At 54.2% G+C, this 26,114-nt stretch overlaps 1 protein-coding gene across 1 annotated transcript in view; it reads left to right on the top strand.

Moving 5' to 3' along the window:
• ATP2B2 (ATPase plasma membrane Ca2+ transporting 2) overlaps nt 1–26,114 on the top strand; it is a 170,981-nt gene that overhangs the window by 102,378 nt on the left and 42,489 nt on the right. The window contains exons 6-12 of the mRNA XM_073901649.1: nt 10,241–10,366; nt 11,987–12,019; nt 13,220–13,279; nt 18,381–18,422; nt 19,327–19,485; nt 22,184–22,398; nt 25,675–25,917. Of these exons, the coding sequence (XP_073757750.1) occupies nt 10,241–10,366; nt 11,987–12,019; nt 13,220–13,279; nt 18,381–18,422; nt 19,327–19,485; nt 22,184–22,398; nt 25,675–25,917 (878 nt within the window). The remainder of the gene's footprint in view (nt 1–10,240; nt 10,367–11,986; nt 12,020–13,219; nt 13,280–18,380; nt 18,423–19,326; nt 19,486–22,183; nt 22,399–25,674; nt 25,918–26,114) is intronic.

Here is a 26,114-nt window from a genome sequence, read left to right as displayed (position 1 = left end):
CTCTGGATGTCAGGAGACAACAGCCAGGGTCTCCTGAGATGTCCCTGTGGGCAAAAGAGAGCAGGATGTGCTAGAAGCTAGGAGATTCTGGTGGGTTTGTGCTGATTCTTGGATTGCTGGTAACCCAGTGGCCTTCCCTGGAGCCCTATCCTGTTTCAGTATGGAAAGTGTGCCCACCAACTTTGCAGAGACCATGAGTGCAGGGAGGATGGCAAAAAGAAAGCAAGAGGCAGGACCCACCAAGATCGCCAGAGTGCAGGGTGAGCTAGACTTAAGAAAGTGACCCTTGGCTGTGAACTGCAGCACTGGCGTTCAAAAGCACAATTGCATAGGGCTGGGAGGGGCAGGTGGCTTAGCCCCAGCTCCTGGAGAAGGGTGGGGGGGCGGGGAGAAGGGAGTAGAGTCAGCCCAATAGAAGGCAGTCTAATTGGAAAGAGAAGAATTCTGTAATAGGGCCATTCTAGGACAAAAGAGGCTGCCGAAAGGTAATGAGTGCCCGGTCACTGATTGTGTGTGAGCAGAGCCTCGACAGGCTGTGGGGTGCTGGGGGTGCTGTAGGGTAGACCCAAGCCCTGGATGGCCAGTGCATTCAACACCCTCCCAGGCACACAAGTCACAGATTCATCATACCCACCCCCACCCTGTACCTCTGCTGCAGATGCATCTTACTTTGTTCCCTCCGCCCTGCCCCTGCTGAGGCTGCTCCCTCCTCCTAGATGGCCTTCTCCCTTCCTTGTTACACATTTAACTCCTGTCCATCTGCTCAGGCCCCACCTCCTCCAAGAAGCCTTCTCTGCCCACTACTGCCTTTGGGCAGTCACCCCCAGACGCCTTGGGACACACATTTCACCCCATGACCCCCACACTGTGCTTGGCCCATTCGAGCACAGCCCCCTAATGTGGACTGAGTTTGGCTGAGTGAGAACCATCTCAGATAAAGTAAAGAGTTAAATGCATCCAGTCCTGCCTCCCAAAGAGATCTATTGGTCTCACTTGTACGGGCCCCGTCCATCCTTGGCCATATGCAGATGGACAGACACCATCATCATTGCGATGCACTTGTCCATGGGTCCTCTCACCCAGACCCATCCAGCAGCTGGAAGCCCTGAGCATGAAGCCACCAGGAGCTCCATCCCTGGGCCCCGCACAGTGTAGTGGCTCCAGCACTATCTTCTAGAGAGAGGGAGGCTAAGGCTATTGTAGAAAAGGCTGGGTTGGGCTAGACTGAGGCAGACCTGGGCTTGGGAGTGAACTCACTGTGTGGCCTTGGGCGTGTCACACCTCTTCTCTTGACCTGTGAGGACAGTAGGGATGCCCTGGGGTATGATGTAGGGGGAGCCCCTCCTTAGCCCAGTGCTAGCGGACTGGTTCCCTCCCCATTCCTCAGATGGAGCCTGGATTTGGGGGGCAAAACAGGTCTGGGTTCGAATCCCTACTGCCCTCATTTGCTGGGAGACCCTGGACAAGCTTCTTACCCTGTCTGAGCCTCTACTTCCTCACTTGTAAAATAGGATGACCCCAGCTGATGAGGTTGTGTCAAAGTGTCCGTTTCCCCCCTCTCTTCTCTGATCTTGAATATCTCCCCTTTCCCCCTCTCTGAGCTTCCCCCATCCAGCTCCTCCCCACCTTCAGCCTGCATGAGCCTGCCTCCTCCGGGGGGTTTTCCTTGATTGTTCTCTTCCCTAGTGCTCTGAATTCTGGATAACTGCCATCTGGATGCTCATTTTTGTGCATGACAGACATCTCGGACCCTTTCCCTGTGCTGGGAGGCCTTGCTGGGCCTTCCAGTTGAATGGCCCCCGGGGAAGACAGAGGGACCTGGCTAGGGGCACCTGCAGGGTCCTCATGGTAGTGCAGAAACCCCCTCGGGGCATCTGGCACACTGGTGCAGCCTATAGGAAGGCAAAGAACACTCTGATACTGGGAGCAGTTGGCCCAACCATGCCCAGCCTGTGACCCTGGACAGGTCCATTTACCTCCCTGAGACCCCATGTTGGTGTCTGTGCAGTGGAGGAGTCGCTGGGGGGGTGCCCTTCCCCCCTGCCTACCCCACAGGGCTGTTGTGGGGACCCCATGCATGGATGGATGTCACTGTCCTTTGTAAACGGTACTGCTTCGAGGGGCTGTGTGGTGTGGAACAAGCATAACATTTGAAGGCAGAACACCCAGGTCCCAGACCTCTGTTGGCTCCAGCCGTGACCTTTGCCCCTCAGGTCCTCAGTCTCCCCATCTGACAAATGGGGACAGACCAGCCTTCGGAAAGACTCAGATGTGCCAGGCCTCAGGGCACAAAGAAAATCCCAAAGGCCCGGAGCTCATCTCCCAGGATGGACAGGCAGGCAGACACAGGCCAGGCAAAGTAGAACATTCAGAGTCACAAGGTCCCCTCTGCACGGGGTCGGCAGGGAGAGCACAGGCACCGAAGCGAGAGCCTGACTGCTTCTCACTGCTGCCCTCAGAAGCCCCCCGGTCCTGGTGTGGCTGCAACGTTCACGGTGCGGGGGGGGGGGTGCAGAACCCACATTTCATGTACAGTCTCCCAGTGTTTCACTGTTAGTGAGAAATTCCCATTCTTTAAAAGCCCGTGTGGATCAAGGAGCATATGGGTGAGCCCTAGAGTACAAACTCTGAACTGGGCCTTTATTTTTTTTGAGTTTTCTGCTTTAAGATCATTTCAAACTTTCAGAAAAGTTGCAAGATGAGTGCAAAGAACACCTGAATGCCCTTCCTTCTGATTCAGCTGTTGTTACCATTTTGCCCCAATTGGGAGCTCACTGTGTCATGCAGTTGTGATGGCCCTTTGCCCCGACACTTCAGTCATATCTCCTAAGAAAAGGATTTGCTCACGTGGGACCACAGCACAGCTAGCCATTCAGGAAACTCAGTATTGATGCAATACCGTTACCAGAATGTTCTATACGTTATTCACGTCCCTCGACTGTCCCCACAGCATCCTCCGGGCCAGGACCCAGTGCAGGACCTGTGTGGCATCTATGTGTCCTGCCCCTTCAGCCTCTTTTCATGGAAGGCCAGTGGTTTCTAACGCCCTGGGGTCCTGAATCCCTGTGAGAGTCCCATGGAAGCAGTGATCCCTCTTGTGAGAAAGAAATGCCCTGACTTGTGACTTTGCAGCCTTCCAGGAGTTTTCCAGATCCCTAGAGAACCCTGGGCTGGTCTTGATTTGCACCTGGGGAAACTGAGGCCCAGAGCAGGAGTGTAAATTGCCCCAGAAGGCAGGGCCAGAGCGAGACCCCAGCCCTCCAGCCTCCCAGCCCCAAGCTCTCCCTGAGCCTCCATAAGCGAGCTCGCCTCTGAGGACCCTGGGGCTTTATGACCCAGCAGCAAGGCCTGTTTGGAGCGTTTATACTAAATTCCATTGAGAAACCAGCGACTAGGCGCCATCTATGTAGCCAGGGAAGGGCCAGGGACCAGGGTCTGGGGTTGGGGGGGTGTCCCCAAAAGCAGGGCCTAGCTCCTGCAGGCCCGTTGGCTCAGCCCCCGGCAGGACCCCCAGCCACCTCCACCACCCCTGGAGCCAGAGCGTTAACAGCACGAAGTTGCACGGGACATCGGCAGACCTTCTCAGGCCTGCTGCCCACCCTGCCCGCCAAGCAGAAGGCAAGGCATGGAGAGCCGGACCCACCACCACTGCCGCCGCCTCCAGGGAACCTAGGACGACACCGTGACTGCAGGAAGGCCCAGTCTGCCGCTCGGCCCGCGCTCTCTCCATTACACTACCCTGCCTCTTCTCCATGAGAGGCAGCGGGGTGTAGTGGATAGAGCACGGGTTCAAGTCCCGGCTCCACCACTCACAGCTGTGTGACCCTGGGCTATCACTCGACCTCTCTGAGCTAGAGAGGCCATGGGGAGGGGAGGGGCTTGGGGTTGTACTTGCACCAAACCCACCTCACAGGGCTGTTGTGAGGAGGACAGGCTTGTGGGCACTGAAATGCTTGGCCAGCTCTCTAGTGCTCTGCAAGCATGTGTTATTACTGTTATTAACTGTGTTGATAACAATAATGATGAAGGAACCACTCCTGGGCTGGGAACTGCATTGGCTTTGCTTGGTGCTTGTGCCCGGAGGCAGATAAGAATTCCCACAAATGGCCTTTATCCCTTCTTCACATCTCTACCACGAGAGAGAGACCCCTCCCCTCTCCTGTCCAGAAAGAGGCCTGGGAAGTCAAAACCAGGAGAGCGAGGAGCCCTAGGTTCAAGGCCCAACCTGTGCCTCAGGTACTGTGCAACCTCAGTCAGCCATTTGCCCTCTCTGGGCTCAGAAGCTTCCTTCTGTAAAACGAGGCCCCTCCAGCTCTGCCACCAGCGGCTCAGACTGCCCCACTTGCCATTGCATGGGGCTCTGGGCCTGAGACAGCCAACATCTGGACCATGTGGGGACCATGTCCTGTTGCTTCGAGCTGGTCTAAGGCAGAGATGGCCATTGAGAAGGTTCTGGCCCACCCTCTGCTGCCAGATCAAAGGCCACAGGACTCCCCTATTGGGGGGAGGAGATGAAGGCTCAGGTGGGACAGGACAGGCCATCTCGTCGGTGGGAGCCACAGCATTCCCTGGGCCCGAGCTCCTTCCTCTGTCATGGATGGATGGCTGCTGGGTGGCTGACACAGCTCCCCCTCTGTTCCCCTGCCTCCATCTCGCACCTCACGCCTCAGAGTGGTCCCAGACAGCTCTGCCTCCAACTTCTCCACGAGCCTTCCCAGCAAGGTGGAAAGAACTGGTGCCACACCCCCGGTCCACGCCTGCTCCACCCTCCCGGGCTGGATGCAGGGATGGCCCCTCCGGGCTGCTCGCCGTCTGTGAAATGGGAGTGAGGATGGTCACTCATGGGGTGATTATGACAGCCACGTGGAGAAAGTAGCTCAGATAGTACTTGGCACAAAGGGACTGCTCACTCTTAAATAGTAATGCTCTCCCTCCCTGCCCCAGAAATACTCCCAGTTGCTCCCCATTGAACACCAGGGAGACCCAACTCTGCAGCCCTCCACTCTGATCATTGCCACAATCCAGCTTCTCTCCTGCTCTTCCCCTCATGGCCCTGAGCTTCAGCCCAGTATCTCTGCTGCCATGCCGCTCTTCCACCTCCCCGCCTTTGCTTGGGCTGTGACCCCACCAGTCCAGCGGGCCCAGGGTCTCTGTCGTCTCGTGTTGCAGTTGATCTGTGTTCCTGTCTGCTCCCCTTGACCTCAGCTACACCGTGAGCTCCTTCCAGGAGGGCAGAGGCCTCCCTTTGGGCCCCAGAGCCTGGCACAGAATTGGCAATCCACCACATGTGACCATCAAGTGAAGGAGTGTGGCCCCAGGCAGGAAAAGCCACACTCGGTCAGTCTGTCTGCACAGGATCCCATCCAGACCAAGATCCCATCCAAACTGAGATTCCCGACTCCCGAGATACAGCGTTTTCATGGAGGCTGCCCTACGCCACCCAGGAGTGGCCCTGTCTCTCTGGGACCCTTGGTGCCCAGACTTCATCGCTGAGAGGTGATGATGTAAGTTAGACCTCCCCGTTCTCCAGAGGACAGTCTGAGGTCCAGAGAGGAGAGGGCTGGCCTCAGGTCACACATCAAATCAGAAGCAGACAGCAGATGGTTCCCAGGTCCCACCCACCCTCGGCCCAGAGCACTATCTACCCGCCCCCTGTGCTTACGTATTCTGAGGGGCTCCGTGAGACTAGAGGAGGTGGGGGCTACAGGATGGTGCCAACGGACCATGGACATTGAGGTCCTGGTGCAAGGCCCTGCCAGGGCCCCCCACCCAGCCGAAGGGTTCTCAGCTCTGCAGCTACCCAGAGACCCTGCTGTGTTCCTTTGGGAGATTTAGTCAATCGACCTTGACTTGGTTCCACCATTAGAGCTGTAGCCCGTGGGGTCAAACATCACCCTTTGAGGGGTATTCTGGAGCTGGGGTACGATTGCTGCAGGGGGTGACCTGGTCCATTCAATTTTTCCTCCTGCTAGGAGGGGCAGCAGGCTCTGAGGTCCTGGTAGGGGGAAGGGATGGCCCCGTGAGGGGTGGGGAAGAGCGTGAGGCTAGGATGAATCTGACCCCTTGCCAAACCATAAAGATGGCTTCTGAGGGGGTGTAGAGATTCTCCATCCTAAATGTAACACATACCTACCAGGGAAAATATATAAAAAGGAGGCAGCAGTTAAAAAAAAAAAAAAGTGTGCTGGAGTTCCGGTTACAAGCTGGGCTCTGCTAAGGGGAGACTCGCACTCAGAACCTACCCTCAAGGAGCTCACAGTCTAGTTGGGGAGTCAGGCCTGGAAGCACCCCCAGGGGAAACAGTAGGTGGGAGGGCAGTTCAGAGGAGAGAGATGAAGTGGAGGTCAGGGAAGGCCACCTAAGAGGGGCCTTCATCCCGAGCCTAGAGGAGGAGGTTTGGGGCCAGAGGAGGGAGAAGGGCACTCAGGAGGGGGTAACTGTGTGAGCCAAGGTGAGGGACTGACCACAAATCCCTAGTGAGCGGCATGCTTCCAAGGCAGAAGCCATGGGGCAGGAATCAGTGATCAAGGGTCAGAAGCAGGCTGGGGTCTCACCCAGGGCGCGCTGAGAGATATTTGGACCTTGGAGATGCTACTGAGGGTGTCTGGGCTGGGGGACAGTGGTTAGAGCCATGGCCGGGAGTGGGGGGAGCTGCTGGGACCCAGCTCCCCTGGCCCATCTAATGCTGGGGCCTGGAGGACCACCCTGAGGCTCATCTAAGGCTGAGCAGGGCATGTGCTGTGCCTTCACCCTGTGCACTCCTGTCCCATGTCTCACATTGTGGCCGGAGGCTGCCTCCCTGGCTTCTTCCTCCCTCCTCCCTGCCTCCCTGGGCAGAACTGTCAGCTCCCTGCTGTGATGGGAGTGATTAGATTAGAAGGTGATTTGGGGTCTGATTATCTTGGGTGGAAATTGGCCCCCTGTGTATTTTTCCAACCTGCTCTGGGCTGGGGAGGTGGGGACTGGCCTCCCCATTACCACCCAGGCAGAGCAAACATTTTCCGAATGTGTTTGAGACCAGGGTGTGAGGGCCTGGCTTCCTGAGATGGGGACTTGTATGTGACAAAGAGAATCAGCTTGAGAGATGGGGAGGCGTTCAAATCCTGGCTCTGCCCCCACAGGCCGATGACCCTGGGCAAGCCACTTCTCCCTGAACCTCAGTTTTCTCCTCTGTAAATGCAGGGCCAGGGTGAGGACTAATGAGATGACGCCCTATGAAGGGTTTAGCTCGATGCCTGGCACACAGGAGGTGTCCCATGGAGGTCAGCGCTGGCCACGGCCACTGCCATCCATACTCTGAATCAATGCAATATGTTCCTCCCTCACCTTGAAAAATCTGGTGATGCCCCCCCCTCTGCCATGTGACCTCCCCCAGACCCCGGGCTCCTCCTCTGTCTAATATTGCTGATATTTCACAGTGCCCCACACACCCCACACCAGCTGAGCCAGTGCACAGAAATCTTGTCAACAAGTTATAGTTACCAATTCCTGCCAGTGGGCCTTGGTTGTCCCGGCTTGTGCCCCATGGGTGAGTAGATGGGCTCCGGGGTCTGCCTGGGCTTCTCAACCTGCCATCAGTGTCCAAGGTCATCCTGTGGTCCCCACTGTTCCCTGCCCAGAGACACAAGAGCACTGTCCTTCTGTCCTGGGAATGAACAAGGAGCCCGCCGAAGAGGTCACCATCTGAACATCTGGGTTCTGTTACAGCTCACCGGGTTCCGCACACCCTCTGGGAGCCTGCGTGACTTGGTTTACCCATGCACAGATAGACTGACCTTTACCTGCCATGAAGGAACTCACTGGAGAGTGTCCATCTGCCTGTCTGTAAAGCATTTTGAGATCATGAGATCTTAGAGGGCAAGGGGCTAGAACGCACACATACACCCACGCGCACATGCGTCTGCCTTCAGCTCAGGTCATGATCCCAGGGTCCTGGGATGAAGCCCCGTGTCAGGCTCCCTGCTCAGGGGGGAATCTGCTTCTCCCTCTGCCTCTGCCCCTCCCCCTGCTTGTGCATGCTCTCTCTCTCTCTCTCTCTCTCAAATAAATAAATAAAATCTTAAAAAAAAAAAACAAGTCATCAGGGCCTTTTAGCCTTCCGCCCCGCTCTGGTTCTTTCTGTGCAGCCTGAGGATATCCTGAGATGCTCCCCTCTCCGTTGGGGAAGGAAACACATGCTGCATTGAAGAGACCTTTCCACCCAGGCTAGTAAAAGTTTAAATTTAAAATAAAAAATGGGTGCCTGGAGATGCAAACTGCACTTACCTAGATTCTTGACTAAACAGCGGGGCCACTGTTAAGTGCAGGCCGAAGGGCCTCCCCAGGGGGTGCCCAGAGCCTGCTGCAGGAGACCCCATGCAGGCCGACCCTGTGAGTGGCCTGTGGGTCTGTGACAGCTCCTAGGACACAGTGACATGTCCCCGGCACCAGCCTGAGGATAGAGGGCTGGCTGTGCCCACATCTCCTCTGTCAGGACCAGGCCAAGGTAGCAGCCGGCCACGTCCCGGGCTGGATCCCAGCCGCCTCCCGACCCCACCCTGGGCTCACCTGTTTCCCCAGTGAGGCCACGGCTTCAGCGGGTTTGCTTTTTTTTTTTCCCCAACTCTTTTATCGTGATAAAATACACATAAAATGTACCACATTAAGGATTGTTAAGTGTACAGGTCCTTGGCGTTACGGACATTCACACCTGGCACAACCATCACCACCGTCCACCTCCGGCACTCTTCATATTGCAAAACCGAACCTCCAGAGCCATTGAACAGTAGCCCCCCTGAAACCTCCCTCCCTGGCCCCTGGCAACCACCATTCCGCGCTCCGTCCCTGTGACTTTGACTGCTCTACAGAGCTCCTGCCGCGGAATCCACAGCAGCTGTCCTTCTGTGCCTGGTATCTTGCACGGAGCGTAATATCCTCAAGGCTCAACCGTGTTGTAGCCTGTGTCAGAATTGCCTTCCCTTCGAAGGCCAAATAATATTCCGTTGTGTGTATATAGCACAGTTTTCAGCAGCTTTACCTTTGCATTTTATCCTCAGTCTGGCATGAACTTGGAGGGGTGCCCAAGTGAACCTTGGACCACCTGCCCTCTGCGCCTGCAGGTCGGGGGGACCTGTGTCACACAGCAGCTGACACAGAAACCCCAAAGATGAATAAAAGTGGAACCACTCTGACAAGAGGCCTCCCTCTCCCCCCTCGGCCCACTCTCCTGCCCTTCAAAAGAATTTCAGGGCCCTTTTTTTTTTTTAAGATTTTATTTATTTGACAGTGAGAGAGGGAACCCAAGCAGGGGGAGTGGGAGCGGGAGAAGCAGGCCCCCCGCCGAGCAGGGAACCCGATGCGGGGCTCGATCCCAGGACCCTGGGATCATGACCTGAGCCGAAGGCAGACGCTTAACGACTGAGCCACCCAGGCGCCCCATCCAGGGCCCTTTAAAACCCAGTTTGAAAATCCTAAAATTCTACAAAGGGGGTTTTCTTGCACCATGGAGCCTGGGGAGGTCTAGTGTTATCACGTACCACCCATACTCAGAATAAAGCTTTAAAATGCATAAAATAAAATACACTGGATCACAAAGGAAGTTCATTATATTGAAGTAGTTAACGTAATAAACAATGTGTGATGGAGTAATGTATGTGCTTCTTCGTCAGCACCCTAATAACCAGGTCTGGCAGGTAGTCTAATAACCTCTGTGCTTGTAAGATTAGGATGAGCATAAATGATTGCAACAACTACAAAGTCAAAGGACAGAGAACCTGCACTCTTTGTAATGCATGTAATGGCGTTGTGGGCCACGAACACTCCTGGGGTTGGTTGCCTATGTTCATATGGAAATGCTAAATTTCAGCTAGATGTTTGTGAAAAGAAGGATGCCATCGTCTTCTCTTCCAAGTTCCCAGAGCCCTGAGTTCTTTCCCAGATGGTTAGAAGGGAGTAGACCCCTTTATAAGTGGTCCTGTCCAGTCCTGTCTAGGACAGAGAGGGAGGTGACTCTCCAGGAGAAGGTAGTAGGTGGTAGGCCTAAGAAGTGAGGAGGAGCAGTGGTTGAGTCCCGGGCCCATTACAGCCCTGTCCCGAAGTGAAAGCCTCTACAATATGTAGTTTGAACCCTAACCATGGGTGGTACCCCAGGACCTTGGCAGGCAAAGAGCCAGGAGCTTTCTGGGATCCAGTTCCTTCCACTCCTTTGGGGAGGGGGCTTGGGCCCATGCAACGGTAACTTGGCTCTTGTCCCCTTCCCCAGGGACCCACGTGATGGAGGGCTCTGGACGGATGGTAGTGACTGCCGTGGGGGTGAATTCTCAGACCGGCATCATCTTCACCCTGCTGGGGGCTGGCGGTGAGGAGGAAGAGAAGAAAGACAAGAAAGGTAAGCACGACCCTCTCACGGACCAGGAGAGGCACTCTTCAGGTCACTTTTTTGTTGTTTATTCATTCACTCAACAAAATAGTTATTGAGTGCCTTCTGTGTCTACGCCCTGTGCCAACAGCCTCCTCCTGCATCCTTGAGGCCCTGCTCGGCCCAGGAGGTTTCTGTCTGTTCCATCTCCAGGGTCTTGTCCCAGTCTCTGTCTGTCCGGTCATGTCATGGAGGACCCTCCCCCGCAAGCCAGGCTCAGGGTGCTGAGCCCTTTGCTGAGTCTCCAGCCTCGAGTGTGACCTGGTCCCCTCATCAGTCCTGACATGGAGTAGAAAGCCCCACCTGCGCTCACTCCTACCACCATTCTCAACTCCACAGAGCAGAGCTGCAAACCACCCCCGCACAGACTCGGCCCAGATGGGGGCAGAGGAGATTCTAGGAAAGGTGGCCACACTTGTGGTTCCCTCTCTCACCCCTCCCCCACCTAGAGCTGCCACCTTGCCTGGATCCTGGCTCCTCCTCTGCCTCGGAAACAAGATTCCTATTCCCCGGGGTGCCCCTCAGTGTGGCAGGCTGGTAGCCTGGGCTACAAGGGCCTCTCAGAGCAGAGGGAGGGATGCCCATCTGGCTAGGCCCAAATCCAAAGGCCCAGGCCTCTGGCCCCAGAGCAGCTAGCTCCTTCCCCAACACCTACGCTCAGTGTCAGGGACAGACCCCTCTCACATCTTTCGTCTTTTGTCCTGTCTCCTTCCCCAAGCTCCAGAAGGGGGTTCCCAACAGCCAGACCATCTGTGGTCCAGGGGAAGGAGATGAGAACGTCAATGGCCCCTCCTTGAGGTTTAGGGGCAGCCCTGCTACCTCCAGCTCTCTGGAGCTAACCAGGCACAGAGCCTGGGTCATAACCAAAGGTCACTTGTTCCCAAGGGCAATACCCCATTTTCTAGAGGGGTCCCCCTAAGATTATGGCAGCCCCACCAGCAGGAACAGTGGAGCTGAGCTGTCCTCAGGGAAGTCCAGAAGCTGGAGAGAACCAGGAAACTGCTGAGGTTGAAACTGAGGATAAAGTCCTAGTAAAGAGGCCCAGAGGGTGTCAGGACAGCGTCCACAGAGTGACACAGAAGCTGTGGCCGGCTCCGGCCCCAGGGTGCAGACAGTTGGGCAGATAGAGGCAGTGGGCAGGGTATGGCAGGATGAGGCAGTCTTTGCTCCTTTTCTTAGCCTCACTGGGGCCTGCGTGAGGGGCAGAAGCCAGACCTGTGTCCTCGAAGATTTTGGTAGGAAGACAGGCCTCTCCTGCCCTGAAGCACAGGTCAGAGTCCTTTACCGAACACACACCTGCATCCCAGTGAGATGGGAGTGTCCGTGTAGAGGGAAGAAGCGGGATGTGGGGGGGCCATGGCAGAGGAAGATGGGGGCAGCCGAGCCTCTCAAGCGCCCGTGAGCAGCATGGCGGGGACTGGGGCGCCTCTGCACTCCCATCCCATCCCCTCCACCTCCACGGCGGGCCCCCATGTCAGGATGACCGCAGGCGTGCGTGTGCGTGTGCGTGCGTGCGTGCCTGTACATGCAGGTGAGGCTGGGCTGTATGTGCTTCTCCTTCATTAACATGTCTCAAAAATCATCACACAGGTGTGAAGAAGGGGGATGGCCTTCAGCTACCAGGTACAGTAAGACCCCCTCAGGGTAGATGGGATTTTTAGAAATAGCAGCAGCCTTTGACCCCCGAGCCGTGGCCCTAGACCACCAGCACACCGCTGGCGGAGGCTCCCTGACCCCCCAGACCCTCCGCTGTGCCCCGACGTGATGCCGGCCCCGCTGGAGGGACCAGCACCTCGCTCCGCTTGTTTGCCCTTCCGGTGCTTCGCCCCGCCCGCCGATGCACGTGGCACCACCACCGCCGTCTCCACACCGACCCCACACAGCCCTCCGCCCCCCACACCGGCGTGCAGTGCCCTGCTCGCCACCACGTGACCCCCACAGCCCTGCTCTCCGGCGCACACCCCACAGAGCCCGTCCCCGCCACCCTCACCGCACAGCATGGACACCTCACCCACTAGTGTCTCTTCCCTCTCCTTCCCGCACAACCCATCTGCCCCCACCCCAAGAAAGAACAACCAGAGTGCATCTGACCACCTTATGTCATTTTTAATTGCTAAACTAAGGAAAACCTGCCAGTACCTTCTCTGTCCCACACACAAAGTGCGACATGCTGGATGTCACCTATTCAATGACGGGGCATCTCGTATGGGGGTGACCCAGGCGATCTATAGAGTGCTGGTTAGGAAGGAGGAGGTGGCCGTGGGCAGTGGCCTGAGTCAAGGGCTCGAATCCTGAGTCACCACCACCGCTGGATGTCCCTCTGGGATGCAGTGGTGGTGGTCACAGCAAGTAGCCGATCAGAATGGCAGGTGCCTCACTGCGCCGGTTGTTGAATGTTTTGAAATGAGTCCTGGCCATGCGTCCCTCTGGCCCTGACGGGCAGCCAGATGCCCTCTCAGAGAAGTTTCTCTGATGGGGACCTGCCTGATTGGCGTGGCCGGAGGGGTGCATCAGTCCAGACCTTGGCACAGAACAGTGCCACCCTACCCTAACCACATTGATCATCTGCCATGCTTTATTTCAAAGACCCTCCATGTCTGAGTTTTTTTCCCTGGTTTTTATTGAATCTCTATGGGAACATTTCACCCCCACCCCCCTCCCAAATTTGAGTTTCTTGATTTCCAACGGAGATTTTATTTTTTTAAGAATATAGTCATGTTATTTCCCACAAGTTGGTTCATGTCCTTATTGTTGTTGCTGTTCTGCATTGTTGCTTTTCTCCATTGTGACACACTGCATTTTCCATCCCTCCCACCCCCACAGCGGCCGATGGGGCAGCAGGTTCAAATGCTGCAGATAGTGCAAATACCAGCCTAGTCAATGGTACGTCTCCGATGGCGAGCTCTCGGTCTCGGTTGGATGGGCGTCTCTCTCCCCCACCCCCAACTCTGGGCTTGCCTCTCCCTGTTCTGGACCGCACAGATCTTGGATGTGCATGGGCAGCTCTGGGACAATCGTCCTCCCACGTGGGGCAGGCGCTTAAGAGAGAAGCCACCACCGGGAAATCCGCTCCGCGCCCACTTGCGGCTGCCGAAGTAGCACTGGCTCCTGTGGGGCCCTTGACCCCCAGTGGGGCCCAGAAGAGGGACATACCCTGGGCTTCAGATTTGGCTCCCAAGAAGCAGCATCCCACCCGACGTGGCCCTCTCCTAAGCACACTCCTGGCCCCAGCTTGGGGAAGAAGTCCTGGGGTCAGAACCTGGGCTGAAGCTGGTGTCTGGGTCCCTGCTGAAGGCTCCAGTCCTCAACTCGAAAATTTCCTCGAGGCAGGGGGACCCAGGCCAGGGTTCAGCTCTTTGGCCTCACCCCATAGCATGGCTGAGCCACTGATAAACATTTCTTCCTCTTCTCTTTCTCGGAGTGAACGGGCAGGGGGCTCGCTTGGGCTCGGGCCTGGTTCTGTCCCTCAGACGTGGACTGGTGTTTCCTGCTGTTGCCTGTGCTGGAGCATTTGTCCTGAGTCTCTGCATTCTTACGGGCCCCCTTACGGGGTGAGGGGTGGCGGTGGGGGGCTGCCACGGTACCTGTTATCTGCGTTTTAACCTCCTTACCCACAGGCAAGAAGGAATTCCATTCACTTGTCTCTAAACCTTTAGAGGATTTCTTATTCCTATGCCCTCCCATCTTCAGAGTGACGAGGCTTCTGTGTACTCAGATAGGTCCCCTATCCCCATATTAGGTAGCATGATAGTCACCCAGGCTGAGAGCTGTAGGGCTTGATCATAAAACCGTTGCCCCGGGGGATCGAAGGAAGGGAAAAGCCTTCCTTGCAGCATCGCTGCATAGAAGGCACCGGGCTGTGGCTTTCTCACCCATTATATCATTTCCTCCTCACCACTCCTGGAAGACGTGAAGATCTTGCCCTACCCCATTCTCCCATCCCCTGCCCCAGACCTCTGGCTGAGCCACCTGCATTCAAAGCGACCAATGATGGAAGCACCTCATAGATGTCAGGGGCCAGGCAAGACACTTCTGTGAGCTGCGCCTTGCTAATTTGGGTGTGGGTCTATTTCAGGCTCTGGAGGAGAAAGGAGAACAGCTTGGGGTGTGGGAGGTGTCATGCATCAGGGAGGGGTGGTGAGGGATGACAGGGAGAACCAATATAGGCAAACCCAGGCAGCAGGAGAAGGAAACAGGAGCCGGCTTCTGCTTCCCCCACAGCAGTGAGCCCACTGGGCTCGATGAACACACAGACTGCATCCAGGCTGGTCGGTCCCAAAAAAAGGCAGCTTCACTTCCAAACTGTAGCAGAAAACTACTAGCATCCTGAGAAAAACTGCAGGAAAAATGGGAAACTTGACCACCTACTGTATGCCAGCCACTTTACAAACATTTCCTGCTCACGGCCTCATTTGATCCTCATGACAGCCCTGCGATACAGAGTTTACTGTCCCCACTTTAAAGATGGGGAGACTGAGGCTTGGAGATATCAAGACACTAGCCCAAGGTCACAGAAGGAGAAAAGTAGCAGAGCTGGGATTTGAACCCAGGCCCGCTGGCTCTAAAGTGCATACTCCACTTCCTGATCCAGGGTTCCCCAAAGGAGTGTGTCTTGCAAACTTCACAGGAATATTAATAGGTCCTGCCCCCAAGAAAAGGATCCTGTGGTCAGAGATGTTTAAGAACCGTGGGACAGAATTGGTCTCTTCCTTATTGCAGAACTTCTCAGAACCTTGAATATGCTGGTATATAGTGGAAAGTTCGCCACGGAGGGCTTCCCAGGCTGATTTGGCTGCAGGACCTTTCCTGGCTGAATCTTTGGGATTGGTATGTCTCTGTAATATACTGAGGGAATAGTGCTCTAAGCCATTGCTGCTCAAAATGTAATCAGAGGACCAGAAGGCGGGACATCTCCTAGGGGCCTGTTAGAAATGCAGAATCTCAGACCCCACCCCAGACCCACTGAACAAGAATCTGCGTTCTAGTAAGCTCTCCAGTCTATGGCCATAACACCCTGAACACGCCCAATCTCGTCTAGTAAGCTCTCCAGGCTCCAGGTCAGAGTACATTAAAGGTTGAGAGGTGCCAGGCTGAGCCCTGGGCAATGACAGAATTAACCATTCCTTTCCCTCCTTCCTCTGAGCCAAATCAGGATGATGTGGATATAGAAAACACACTCAGCTGGTAGAAGTCTCTCTGATTCCACCCCCCAGACCCCCTCCCAACTGAAAGTGGGTGTGTTCCATTCACCTTGGAGGCATTATGATTGCCATTATCATTTTATTATTTTTTACATTTATTAACATATCACTGTTTAATACATTGCTTGTAATCACGATTAGTAAATACATCACTCTGAACTCCAGACATTAGCAGGGCACTTTGTGGTGCTTTTCATAAGCATCACCTTGGTTGAAATTGTCACCTGTCACAGGGGAAGAAACGGAGGCACAGGCAAGAGAAGTAACATCTCCCAGTTCACCTAGTTAGTGTTCCGTCTCCCCACAGCTTGTTTATCCCAGGTCACCTCACCATGAATCCTCCACACACGCGCTTTTCACACCGATGGTCCTGGCGATGCATGCAGAGAATAGACCCATTTGTCGAAGCTGCATCTGGCAGCTTCCGAGTCTCCACCCGAGCTCCCCATCCCAGCTCCCCTGAAATAGCCCCCACTCCCGGTCATGCATGGAGCCAGATCTGGCTGTCCCACCATAGTTCCGGGGCCAGGCGAGCTCCACTTTGGCTGAGAAAAAATCCAGATCAGTCCCTTGCTTCTGAGAAACCAGGCCATCTGCACAGAAGTACCCCCACAACGCCGCTCCCTCCCTCGAACATATGCATTGGTGATTATTTTTCTGGCCACGTGATCACTATGGAAATAAAAGAGGAAATTGCTAGCTTGGTTAATGGGCGCACACATGGGCTATTGCATCTGATAATATGCAATGCAAATAAGGCCCCTTTGTGTCTTCTAAAACCAAGTATCGAAGAGGAGTCCTCCCGTGTCCTTTAGCCCAGTTAGTAAAATTATTTTTTAAAAATAAAGATAATTGTTGTAGTTCATTCCTGTTGGCTCTAAAAAGACTTTTTCTGTTTTGTTTTTAATCCAGCAAAAAGAACTTTGCAATAAAGCGACGGGGGCCCCTCTCTTTCCATCCGCCCAAGGGGGTCACTGACCCTTGGCTGTGAGAGGCAGCGGGAACAGCCCAGCATTTCCCCTGGAGAGACAGCGCAGGGCCGGGACCTTCCGAGTCACCTACAGAGTGGTGTGGTGACGGTGATGGCAGTCGCAGGCTGATCATCGGGCTGCTCCAGAAAGGAGAGCTGCCTCGGAAACTCCCGTGGTCTCAGTTTCCTCGTCTGTAAAACGAGAGTGATGAGAATCCCCCCCATCCCACCCGCAGGGTGTCGGGAAGACGGGCAGGAGATGACACTCGCAAACTGCAAAATGCTAAACGGGCAAGTGATTATTGCTAAGGCAACCCGCAGGTGCCCCGGAAGCTGAATATTGCATCCCTATTTTACAGAGGTGGAAGCTGAGACTGGGAGCGGTAAAGCCACACAGCTAGCTGGTGTCAAAACAGGGGCTTCAGGAGTCCAGTCCCACCGGGGTCGCCTTAATGCCCCTCCTCTGGGCTCAGAGGGGCTGAGGGATAGCTGTCTTCTTCCCAACTGCGGTGGAAACATAGATGCACTTTGGGGCCAGCTCTCCGTTAACCCGCTGGGACCCGGGCAGGCCGTCTGCCTCTCTGAGCCTCAGTTTCTCATCTGTAAGTGGGTGCAGTACAGGAGTGCCCTTGCAGGGATGTGGTGTGGATTAGATGAACTCATGGAGGTTCTATATGCGCCTGGCACGTGGTGGGGTCTCACAGAACATGAGCTATGAGAATCCCCTTCACAGCCAATGGCCAAGGGTGGCTGACCTCCTCAGACTCCTCCCAAGGTGGCGCCAGGCCCATGGGAAGAGCTCTGAGCGAGCTCAGAGAACAGGCCAAGGGGACAGGAGGAAACCCCCTCTCTGCAGTGCCAGCAGGGAAAGGCAGGTGTCTCAACTGCCAGCTAGTGACAACCAGTACCTCCCACGCTGCAAACCCAGCCCACAAGCCTCTGGCCGAGACTGTGGAGGGGGCCTCCCAGGCAGCGCTGATTAGGAGGTGAGCAGCCCCAGGCTCAGCCCTTTCCCCAGCACTGGCATGCAGGGCCGGGACAGGGGGCCACCCAGGGGAGCCCACTGGCCTGACTTCCCTCTCTACTAGGGCCCGGGCTGCTCAACCTCAGAATAAAGAACATATACCCAAGTAGAGAGGAGGGGTCAGCAGCTTCCCCCTGAGAGCCAGGACACTCCCCCCAAGCCCCCTGAACATGCTTGGGGCACCTCAAAGCCCACCACTAGGGAGCCCTTGCTCACCCTTGGCATGGGTCACTCTCAATGGAGCTGGGCAGGAGGTCGTCCTTGCTGCGGCTTCACGCTCCTCCAGATGGAAAAGGAGAAAGTAAAATTCTACATATGTCACTCCTGGAGCCAGAAACTAAGGAACACATTGACCAAAGTCCTCCCCTTTCTAGAATCTCTCTCTCTGTCTGTCTGTCTCTTTCATTTCCTTTGCCTCCTCTCAGCCCACCAAAGGCACCGACCAAATTAATCACTGGGGACCTGAGGACCCCTCTGCTTTCTGCCAGCCGACTCTGGTCCCTTTTACCCTCAGAGGCTGTCATTTAATCAGTATCCTCAGGGCTGAAATAATTCCCACTGAAGCTCTCTCTCCAAGCCCCCAGAGAATCAGGACAGAGCCTGCAGCCAGTGCGGTGGCCGGGTTTGCTCTTGTCTCAGGGCCTCCCCAGCGCCCCCATGTGGAGGGACGGAGTCGGCTCGGCCCTTCCTCCATCTGTGACATGAGTGTCCTTGGCCCTGTTGCGTCTTTGTGATGATCGACGTGTATTGTCTGTTCTCTGTTGTCTGTTAAAATTCTTTGTCGTGTAGGTAAAATGCAGGATGGCAATGTGGACGCCAGCCAGAGCAAAGGTAACCCTTTTGTATTCGCCGGCTTCTGTGGTCCCTGCAGCCCCTCCCCCACTGGCTCTGAGAGCCAGGCTAGAAGCAGACAGGTCCGCACCTGCAGGTGCCTGACATCTTTGAGGGGGGGCTGTGATTCACGTGTTGCCAGGCCCAATGGAGGGGGTGGGGGGGGCTGTGATTCACGTGGGCTGTGATTCACGTGGTTGCCAGGCCCAATGGAGACATCACCGGTGAGGACAGGGGCCACCTGTGAGCCGGCTCTTCCCCAGCCTTGGAGCTATGCTGCCCATTTAGCTGAAGACTTGAAGCTGGTTCTTTGGGATCCTTAGGGGCTAAAGGGTAAGGCCCCAGACCCACCAGTCAGTCCTTCACTGAAGGAGGAGGGGGCTTGGCACCCATGGATAAGGACACTCTCTTTTATCTTTTAAGCCCCCTTTTTTGTTCCTCCTGTCTAGCAGCTGCTTAATATCCCACCAACACACTCAAGAACCAACTGGGGATGCCCAAGCCTATCTGTCTTGTCTAAATGTGGGAAAAGCTGAGGGGCCATTTGGGGAAGGATCTGTGGGCTTGTTCAGGCCCAGCGGGGACCCCAGCCTACTCCTACTGGGAATCCAAGGTGGAACTGTGTCACTCCCTGTTCACACTTGGATTCCAGGTCCGAGGCAGCTACGGGCCCCGGGACCAGGGTCTCCAGCTGGAAGAGGCAGACCCCGTATCACAGGATGTCTGTGCCAGCCATGCAGGGGGCCAGACGAGGGAGTGAATATCTCACCACACTCCGCTGGGCAGGCAGGGTGGGTGCCAATATCCCCACCCTGCAGGCTGACCTGGGTGCGTGCATGTCTGTGTGTGTGCGTGTGCGTGCGTGTGCGTGTGTGCATGCATGTGCGTGCTCTGCCCCCTGCAGCCAAACAGCAGGACGGGGCAGCCGCCATGGAGATGCAGCCCCTCAAGAGTGCCGAGGGTGGCGACGCTGATGACAAAAAAAAGGCCAACATGCACAAGAAGGAGAAATCCGTGCTGCAGGGCAAGCTCACCAAGCTGGCTGTGCAGATCGGCAAGGCAGGTAAGCATGCAGCCACAGGTGGATGGTACAAGGGGGGACGTGGGGTACACAGAGGGACCCCAGCCAGGGCTCTGACCCCAAGCTGGCTCTCAGTTGCCTCATCTGCAGAGTGGGGGCTGGCATGAGATGGTCCCTGAGACCCACTCTTTTCTACCCCAGCAACCAGCCCGAGTCCTTACACAATCGGCGCTCCAGTAGTAGGTTGGAGCAGGGGAGGGCAGGGATGGATTGGGGCTCTAGACTGACCCCCCCTGCCCCCGCTGCAATGCAGAGGAAAGATTGAAGAGGTTGAGGGCAGTGCCAGGAGCCCAGTGAGAAGCCTCCTTTCTGAGCCTCAGCACAAGTCCCGATTCCCCACCGAGCTGGGAGCTCCAGGTGATGGCTGGCGGCGGCCCCTCCGGCCCAGGAAGCTGAGCCCAGCTGCAAGGCGAGCCCTGCCCGGCTGACATGGCCTTGGCCTCTCCTCCCGCATGAGGACACGCAAACACCAAGGCCTCCCCACCTGGCTGTCTCCCGGCTCTAATTATAGGCACCACAGCGTGGAGAAGGGAGGCAAATTACAGGCTTGGCTGTCTATATTTAAACTCGGGGCCTGGTGATAGCTCCCGGCTGCTGAGAGCTTGGCTTCCCGCCCCTGCGACTGTCAGATGGGGATAGAGCCGGCTCTGAAGTCCCACAGCTGGAGGTGGGGGCGGGGGAGCGACGGAACCAGGGATTTCCTCCATCCCCAGCATGGAGAAGACTCCACAGAACCACAGCACAGGCACTGGGGGGCAGGGAACGGAGTGATGAGAACAACCCGTGGCCTTCAAAGCTCTTGCTCACCCCCCTCCCCCTCCTCAGCCTTGCCAAGAATGGAGTTCAGGGTCAAACACTTCTAGGTTCACATCCCACCTCTGCTCCTCTCTTGGGCTGAATTCCCTGAAGCAGAGCCTGAAATGGGTGGACGCAGGATTTTTAGGGGCTAGGGTGCTCTCAGGTGAGACCTATAAAGGGTAAGAGACTCAAAGGGGCCAGGGAAAAAGCCAGATACTTCCTGGAGGAATTCCCGTCTCTACCTACCTCTGCAGGGTCTGTCTGGCCTCGCAGCAAGGGGACTGCACTATTGGACCCCCCCTCCACCTCAGCCATTGAATATTGGCCATCACATTGGGGTGGGGTTCCATCCCAGGTACTTCCTGACCAGGAGACAGTGCTCTCTGAAGCGTGGACTTCCTCTGGCAGAGGGTGCAGGCGTGCACAGCCTCCGCGGCACCTGCACAGAGCCTGCAGCACCCCGAACGGGCGAGGGGGTCCCCGGGGATCCGAGTGGGTAGGCACCTGCATCTGCGAACTCTGCAGAGCTTCTCTGGCCTGTGGCCTTGGACAAGTCCCTTCCCCTCACTGACCCCAATGTCCTCATCCAAAAAAGGGCCCCCTGCTCTTTCCTCTTTCCGGAACGCTCTTTCTTCAGGTCACCATCTGGCTGATCCTTCTCATCATTCCCTATCCAGGAAATCTTCCCTGGACAGCCTAGCTAAAGTAGTCTCTGTCCACCAGGCCGTGTTTTTCTATTTTCTTTTTTGAAGTTTTATTGAGGTACAATTAATATACAAAAAATTACACACATTTAGTGTACATCTTGATAAATTTGGACATATGCGTACACCTGTGATACCATCACCACAAGCAAGGTACAAAACATACCCCCACCTCCAAAAATTCCTGTGTTCTTTCCTGGGTTTTTCTGTTTTCCGTTTTGGGGGCTCAGAACACTTAAGAGGTAGATCCAGCCTCTTAACCAATTTTGAAGCGCACAATACTCTGTTGTTCACTGTAGGCCCCGTAGTGTAGAGCAGAGCCCTAGAACTTCTTTATCTTGCATAACTGAAACTCTATACCGACTGAAAAACAACCCCCCTCCCCCTCCCCACAGCCCCTGGCAACCACCCTTCTACTCTCTGCTTCTATGAGTTTGACTATTTATATATATATATAATGTCCTCCAGGCCCATCCATGTGGTCGCAAATGGCAGGACTTCCTTCTTTTTTAAGGCTGAGTCATACTCCACTGTGTGTCTACAGCACGCCGTCTTTACCCATTTGTTTGTCGATGGACGTGGGTTGTTTTCTTACCTTCAGCCCATGTCACTCTCTGTCATGTCGTCCTACAGTTTTTCTACACGGCATTATCTCTACAGGGATGGTCTTGTTCATGAGCGTGTTGCTTCTTGTCTGCCTCCCCCTCTGGAGTCTCAGCTTCCCAAGGGCAGGGACTCTGTCCTCCCTAGTGCTGTGTCCCTCACTCCTGGATTAGGAGCTATGAGGTGCCTGGGTGGACAAGTCGATAAATGGTACTGGCTGCACGTGATTGTGTGCAAGAACTAGGCAGGCAGTTCAAAATAATTCCCGTGGCCTCGGCACACATTTCCTGAGCACCCACAAGGTGTCGGGCACCGTGTCAGGCGCTTTACATGCGTTCATCACATTTGATCCTTGCAAAACCACATGAAATAAGCGGGCATCCCCATTACACAGAGGAGGAGACTGAGGCTCTGTGAGGATCAAGGGCGTGCCCCAGGCCACAAAGCTAGTAAGTGGCAGAGCTGAGATGTGGGTTAGAATCTGCCTGGCCAAGTATCTGGTCTCCATCTCACTTCCCAGGGCCCCCACCCCCAGGAGAGCCCCTGAGATGGTCTCCCCCCGACCCGTGTTACAGGTCTGGTGATGTCAGCCATCACGGTCATCATCCTGGTGCTCTACTTCACCGTGGACACCTTCGTGGTCAACAAGAAGCCATGGCTACCTGAGTGCACGCCCGTCTACGTGCAGTACTTTGTCAAGTTCTTCATCATTGGCGTGACAGTGCTGGTGGTCGCTGTGCCGGAGGGGCTCCCTCTGGCCGTCACCATCTCACTGGCCTACTCGGTGAAGGTGAGAAGGAGAGGACCGGACAGTGCAGCTGGGATTGGCTGCCCCCAGCAGGGGCTCTGGGGGGTGGCCCGTGGGGCAAGCGCTGGGGCCAGCAGTAGAGCTATGAAGAAGGAAGGGGGCACCTCAGAAGCTGGGAGAGGAGACCTGTGCCAGAAGCCGGAGCTCACACGCCCTCAGGGAGTCCAGGGCCTGTGGCAGCCTGGAGGGCCACATCTTGGCTACAGGAACAACCATGATTCACCCCAGCTAAGTGTTGCCTTGCAGATGCACCCCCACACACACATTGCCAACTCTTCACATTTTTCCCAGAGAAGCCAGAAGCCTGGACTTAATATATAACTCTCTTGATTTTTAAACATTGATCATCAACTCCACATAAAAAAAATTAAGAAAAAAAAAAACATAAAAAGCAGACCTCACCATGCAGGCCCAAACTCATCCCCATCCCACCAAATGTAAGGAAAAGTCTGTGGTCAAAGCCCCATGGAAGCTGTGATACTTCAGCAACTCACCTCAGAGGTTGTTCCCTAAAGTTGGGAAGAGATGAGCCTAAAGCCAAAAGAGATCTTATTTAAGGAAGCCCCCCCCTCTCCGGGAATGGGCTGAAAATGGAAGAGGTTTTAAAAGCAGCTTAATGAAAGGTGGTAAGCCCATGAAAGTTGACTGTGGACACTTGGGTCTGGCTGGGGGCAGGGAGTGTTTTTCTAGTGCTCCCCGGATGGCAGAACCCCACCGCCCCCTGCTCCCAGGCCATGGCTATGCATGGAGCCCGAACACTGGGCTGAGCATCTCAAATGGGCGCTTCAAGCTTGGCTCACATCACAGCCTCATTCTCTTCCCTTGGCCCCCATGGTTTTCCCACCTCGGAGGGCAGGGCTCTGCACTCCTGGTCCCCGGGGCCCCAGTGCCAGGACGTGCCTACGAGGATGGAGGCCTGAGCATGTTTATAAACAAGGCGTTGGCTCCGAGACATTGGCAGAGCTGCCGGAGGGCATGGCGGGCATCAGTTTCCAAGCTGGAATTTGGACTGGGCTCGCCGATGTAATTTCATACAGAAAAGAGATCTCCAGGCAGGTGCCAGAAAGTGGCAGCTCTAGGTAAAAGATACGGCCCTTATCGTCTCCTTGTTTTAGGGTTCTTGAAGAAACTCCATCCCACAAACCAAAGCCCAAACAGGTCACAACACGATGCTGCTTGGGGGCCTGGGGCCCAGAGTTGGAGATTCTCATACAGCCAGGAGTGGGGACCCCCACAGCCACCCGGCCGAGCTTGGGGTGTCTTGAAAGTCACACAGAGGTAGTTGGGGGGGGGGATCATGCACAGACGTTTTTAGGCCTCTGCACCTTCTGCAGTTCGCATCTCTGGCACCTGGTGCCTTCAGCTGTCTTAGGTCGTGTTACTTATATAGTCACTTGAAAAACTGGGTACAGCCCCAACCCAGGAGAGGCAAACTCTCCTCTCTCTGAGCCTGGCATACCCACCCCATGAGCCACCATCAAAAGAACAGAGATGACACTCAGAGACACAATGTGAGCCATATGTGTGATTTTAAATTTCTTCATAGTCATGTTAAAAAAAAAAAAGTAAAAAGAAACAAGTGAGATTAATTTTAGTAATATAATTTACTTTACCTATTATGTCCAAATTATTAGCAATCCAACATGTAATCAATATACAAATCACTAGTGAGATATCTTACGTTGCTTTTTTCATAATAAGTCTTCAAATCCCAACACAAATTTTTACACGTACAGCACATTTCACGTCAGACCAGCCACATTTCCAGTGCTCAGTAGCCACCTGTATATTCTTAAGCCCAACACTTGAACTATCTTCCAAGAGTACAGATGGGCAGGGGCCCGATGGAATGATCCAGGCTGTGAAGTTATACAGAGCCGGGCTCCAGTCTCAGCTTTAACCCTCATTAGGTGTGTGATCCTGGTCAAATCACTTGGCCATGGCTTTTCCATTTGCCAGCATGGAGGACCACAATCCTCAAAGGTTTCACAGGCCTCTTGTAACATCAGACAAGAAAATAAGCGTGGAAGAACTTTGCAAACCATAAAGTGTGTTGCTATTGCTCATCCATTCAATATACATGAAGTGTTACTCTTATCACAGGTTATAATAAGAGAAGACTGCAATAGCATATAATTCTACCAATAGTCATTCCTTAGTGACATGAACTGCTATTAAAATTATTCTAATTGCACTTTTTTCACCCTTTTTATAAAGAGTTATGATGAGCAAGAATAAAGGAAATCAGATTCTCAGGAACAGACTAGAACCATGTCTGACTCAGCCTCTAGCAACTTTTCATGTCCCTCCTTGCCAGATGGGGTCATTGTGTGAGCAGGGCCTGCCTTCAGAGTGGCAGTTCCTTGAGAATTACTTCATTTGCTGAGTTGCTTGAGAACCTCGAAGAAGCTAGGAGTGGAGCTGGAAAGACAGAGAGGAGGGCGAATGCCAGAAAATTCATAATGATATGTATGGTAGGATTTCATTCTTGTTATAAATTTAGAAAGAAAAGATGTCAATACATAAGCTGTATCCATTCTGGGTGATGGCATTATGGTGGATTTGTTTTCTTTTTTGTGTATATTGAAAAGAAATTTGTGATTTTTATTACATGAGGTATAATATGTATTCAATGCAGGAAAAATCGAATCTGTAGATTTTTTTTAAAAGAAGGCAATAAAAATCCCCTGTAATTCTACCACCCAGAAATAATAACACTAATATTTTGACATTTTTCCAGATACTGCCCTATGTCTATAAACACATATATATCTATCCTAAATTTATTTCTTTTTGGTGGAACCAAAAATGACAATGAAAACCAGGCACCAGCAAAAGATTTGGGGGGAAAAAAAAAAAAAAACGCTTAACCAAATAAAGGATGGTTACTTCTGTTGGGTTGTAAGAGAAAAATATTTGAGGTCATTATAAAGGACTCAACATTAATTTATCACCCTTTTCCCAATTTTTTCCATAAGGAATACAGATTACTTCTGTATTCCAAATTAATAAAGTCAATTAATCAAATCTTTTAAGTGGTTCAAATAAGGAAAGCGAAGGAAAAACCTACATACACATTGAGCCCCAATGTCCGAGGCCACGGCCACCCATGCCCTTTGCACATGCAGAAAAACAAGGGGCAGACTGCAGAAGCTCTGCCCCATTCTCTGCGTGCTTCCCCAGCGCCCCCACCCCGCCTCCTGGCCCCCCCCGACTCCCTCTCCTCACTGTCACCCTCTCACCTGCCTCTGCCCCCAGAAAATGATGAAAGACAACAACCTGGTCCGTCACCTGGATGCCTGTGAGACCATGGGCAATGCCACCGCCATCTGCTCAGACAAGACAGGCACACTGACCACCAATCGCATGACAGTCGTGCAGGCCTACGTTGGCGACGTCCACTACAAGGAGATCCCTGATCCGAGCTCCATTAATGCCAAGACCATGGAGCTGCTCGTCAACGCCATTGCCATCAACAGCGCCTACACCACCAAGATTCTGGTAAGTGGCGCGGCCTCTGCTGGAGGGAGCGAGGTCCGCGGGGTGACTCGCAGGTACCAGGCAGAGTGAGCGATGTGATTCCTGTTTTTGAATCCTGCTGATGTATTTTGGGGTGGTCGTATAGTAAGCAACTTCTTGCTTTTTGATTTAGCAATGATGTTTATATGACCAAAAAAAAGTCTTAATTGTGTTTCTTA

The sequence above is a fragment of the Callorhinus ursinus genome, unplaced genomic scaffold (assembly GCF_003265705.2).
Source record: "Callorhinus ursinus isolate GAN/ISIS: 27379988/994484 unplaced genomic scaffold, GSC_fseal_2.0 scaffold15, whole genome shotgun sequence".
NCBI lineage: Eukaryota > Metazoa > Chordata > Mammalia > Carnivora > Otariidae > Callorhinus > Callorhinus ursinus.
Note: the sequence above shows the minus strand (reverse complement) of the source record. Positions and strands in the feature narration are given on the sequence as shown.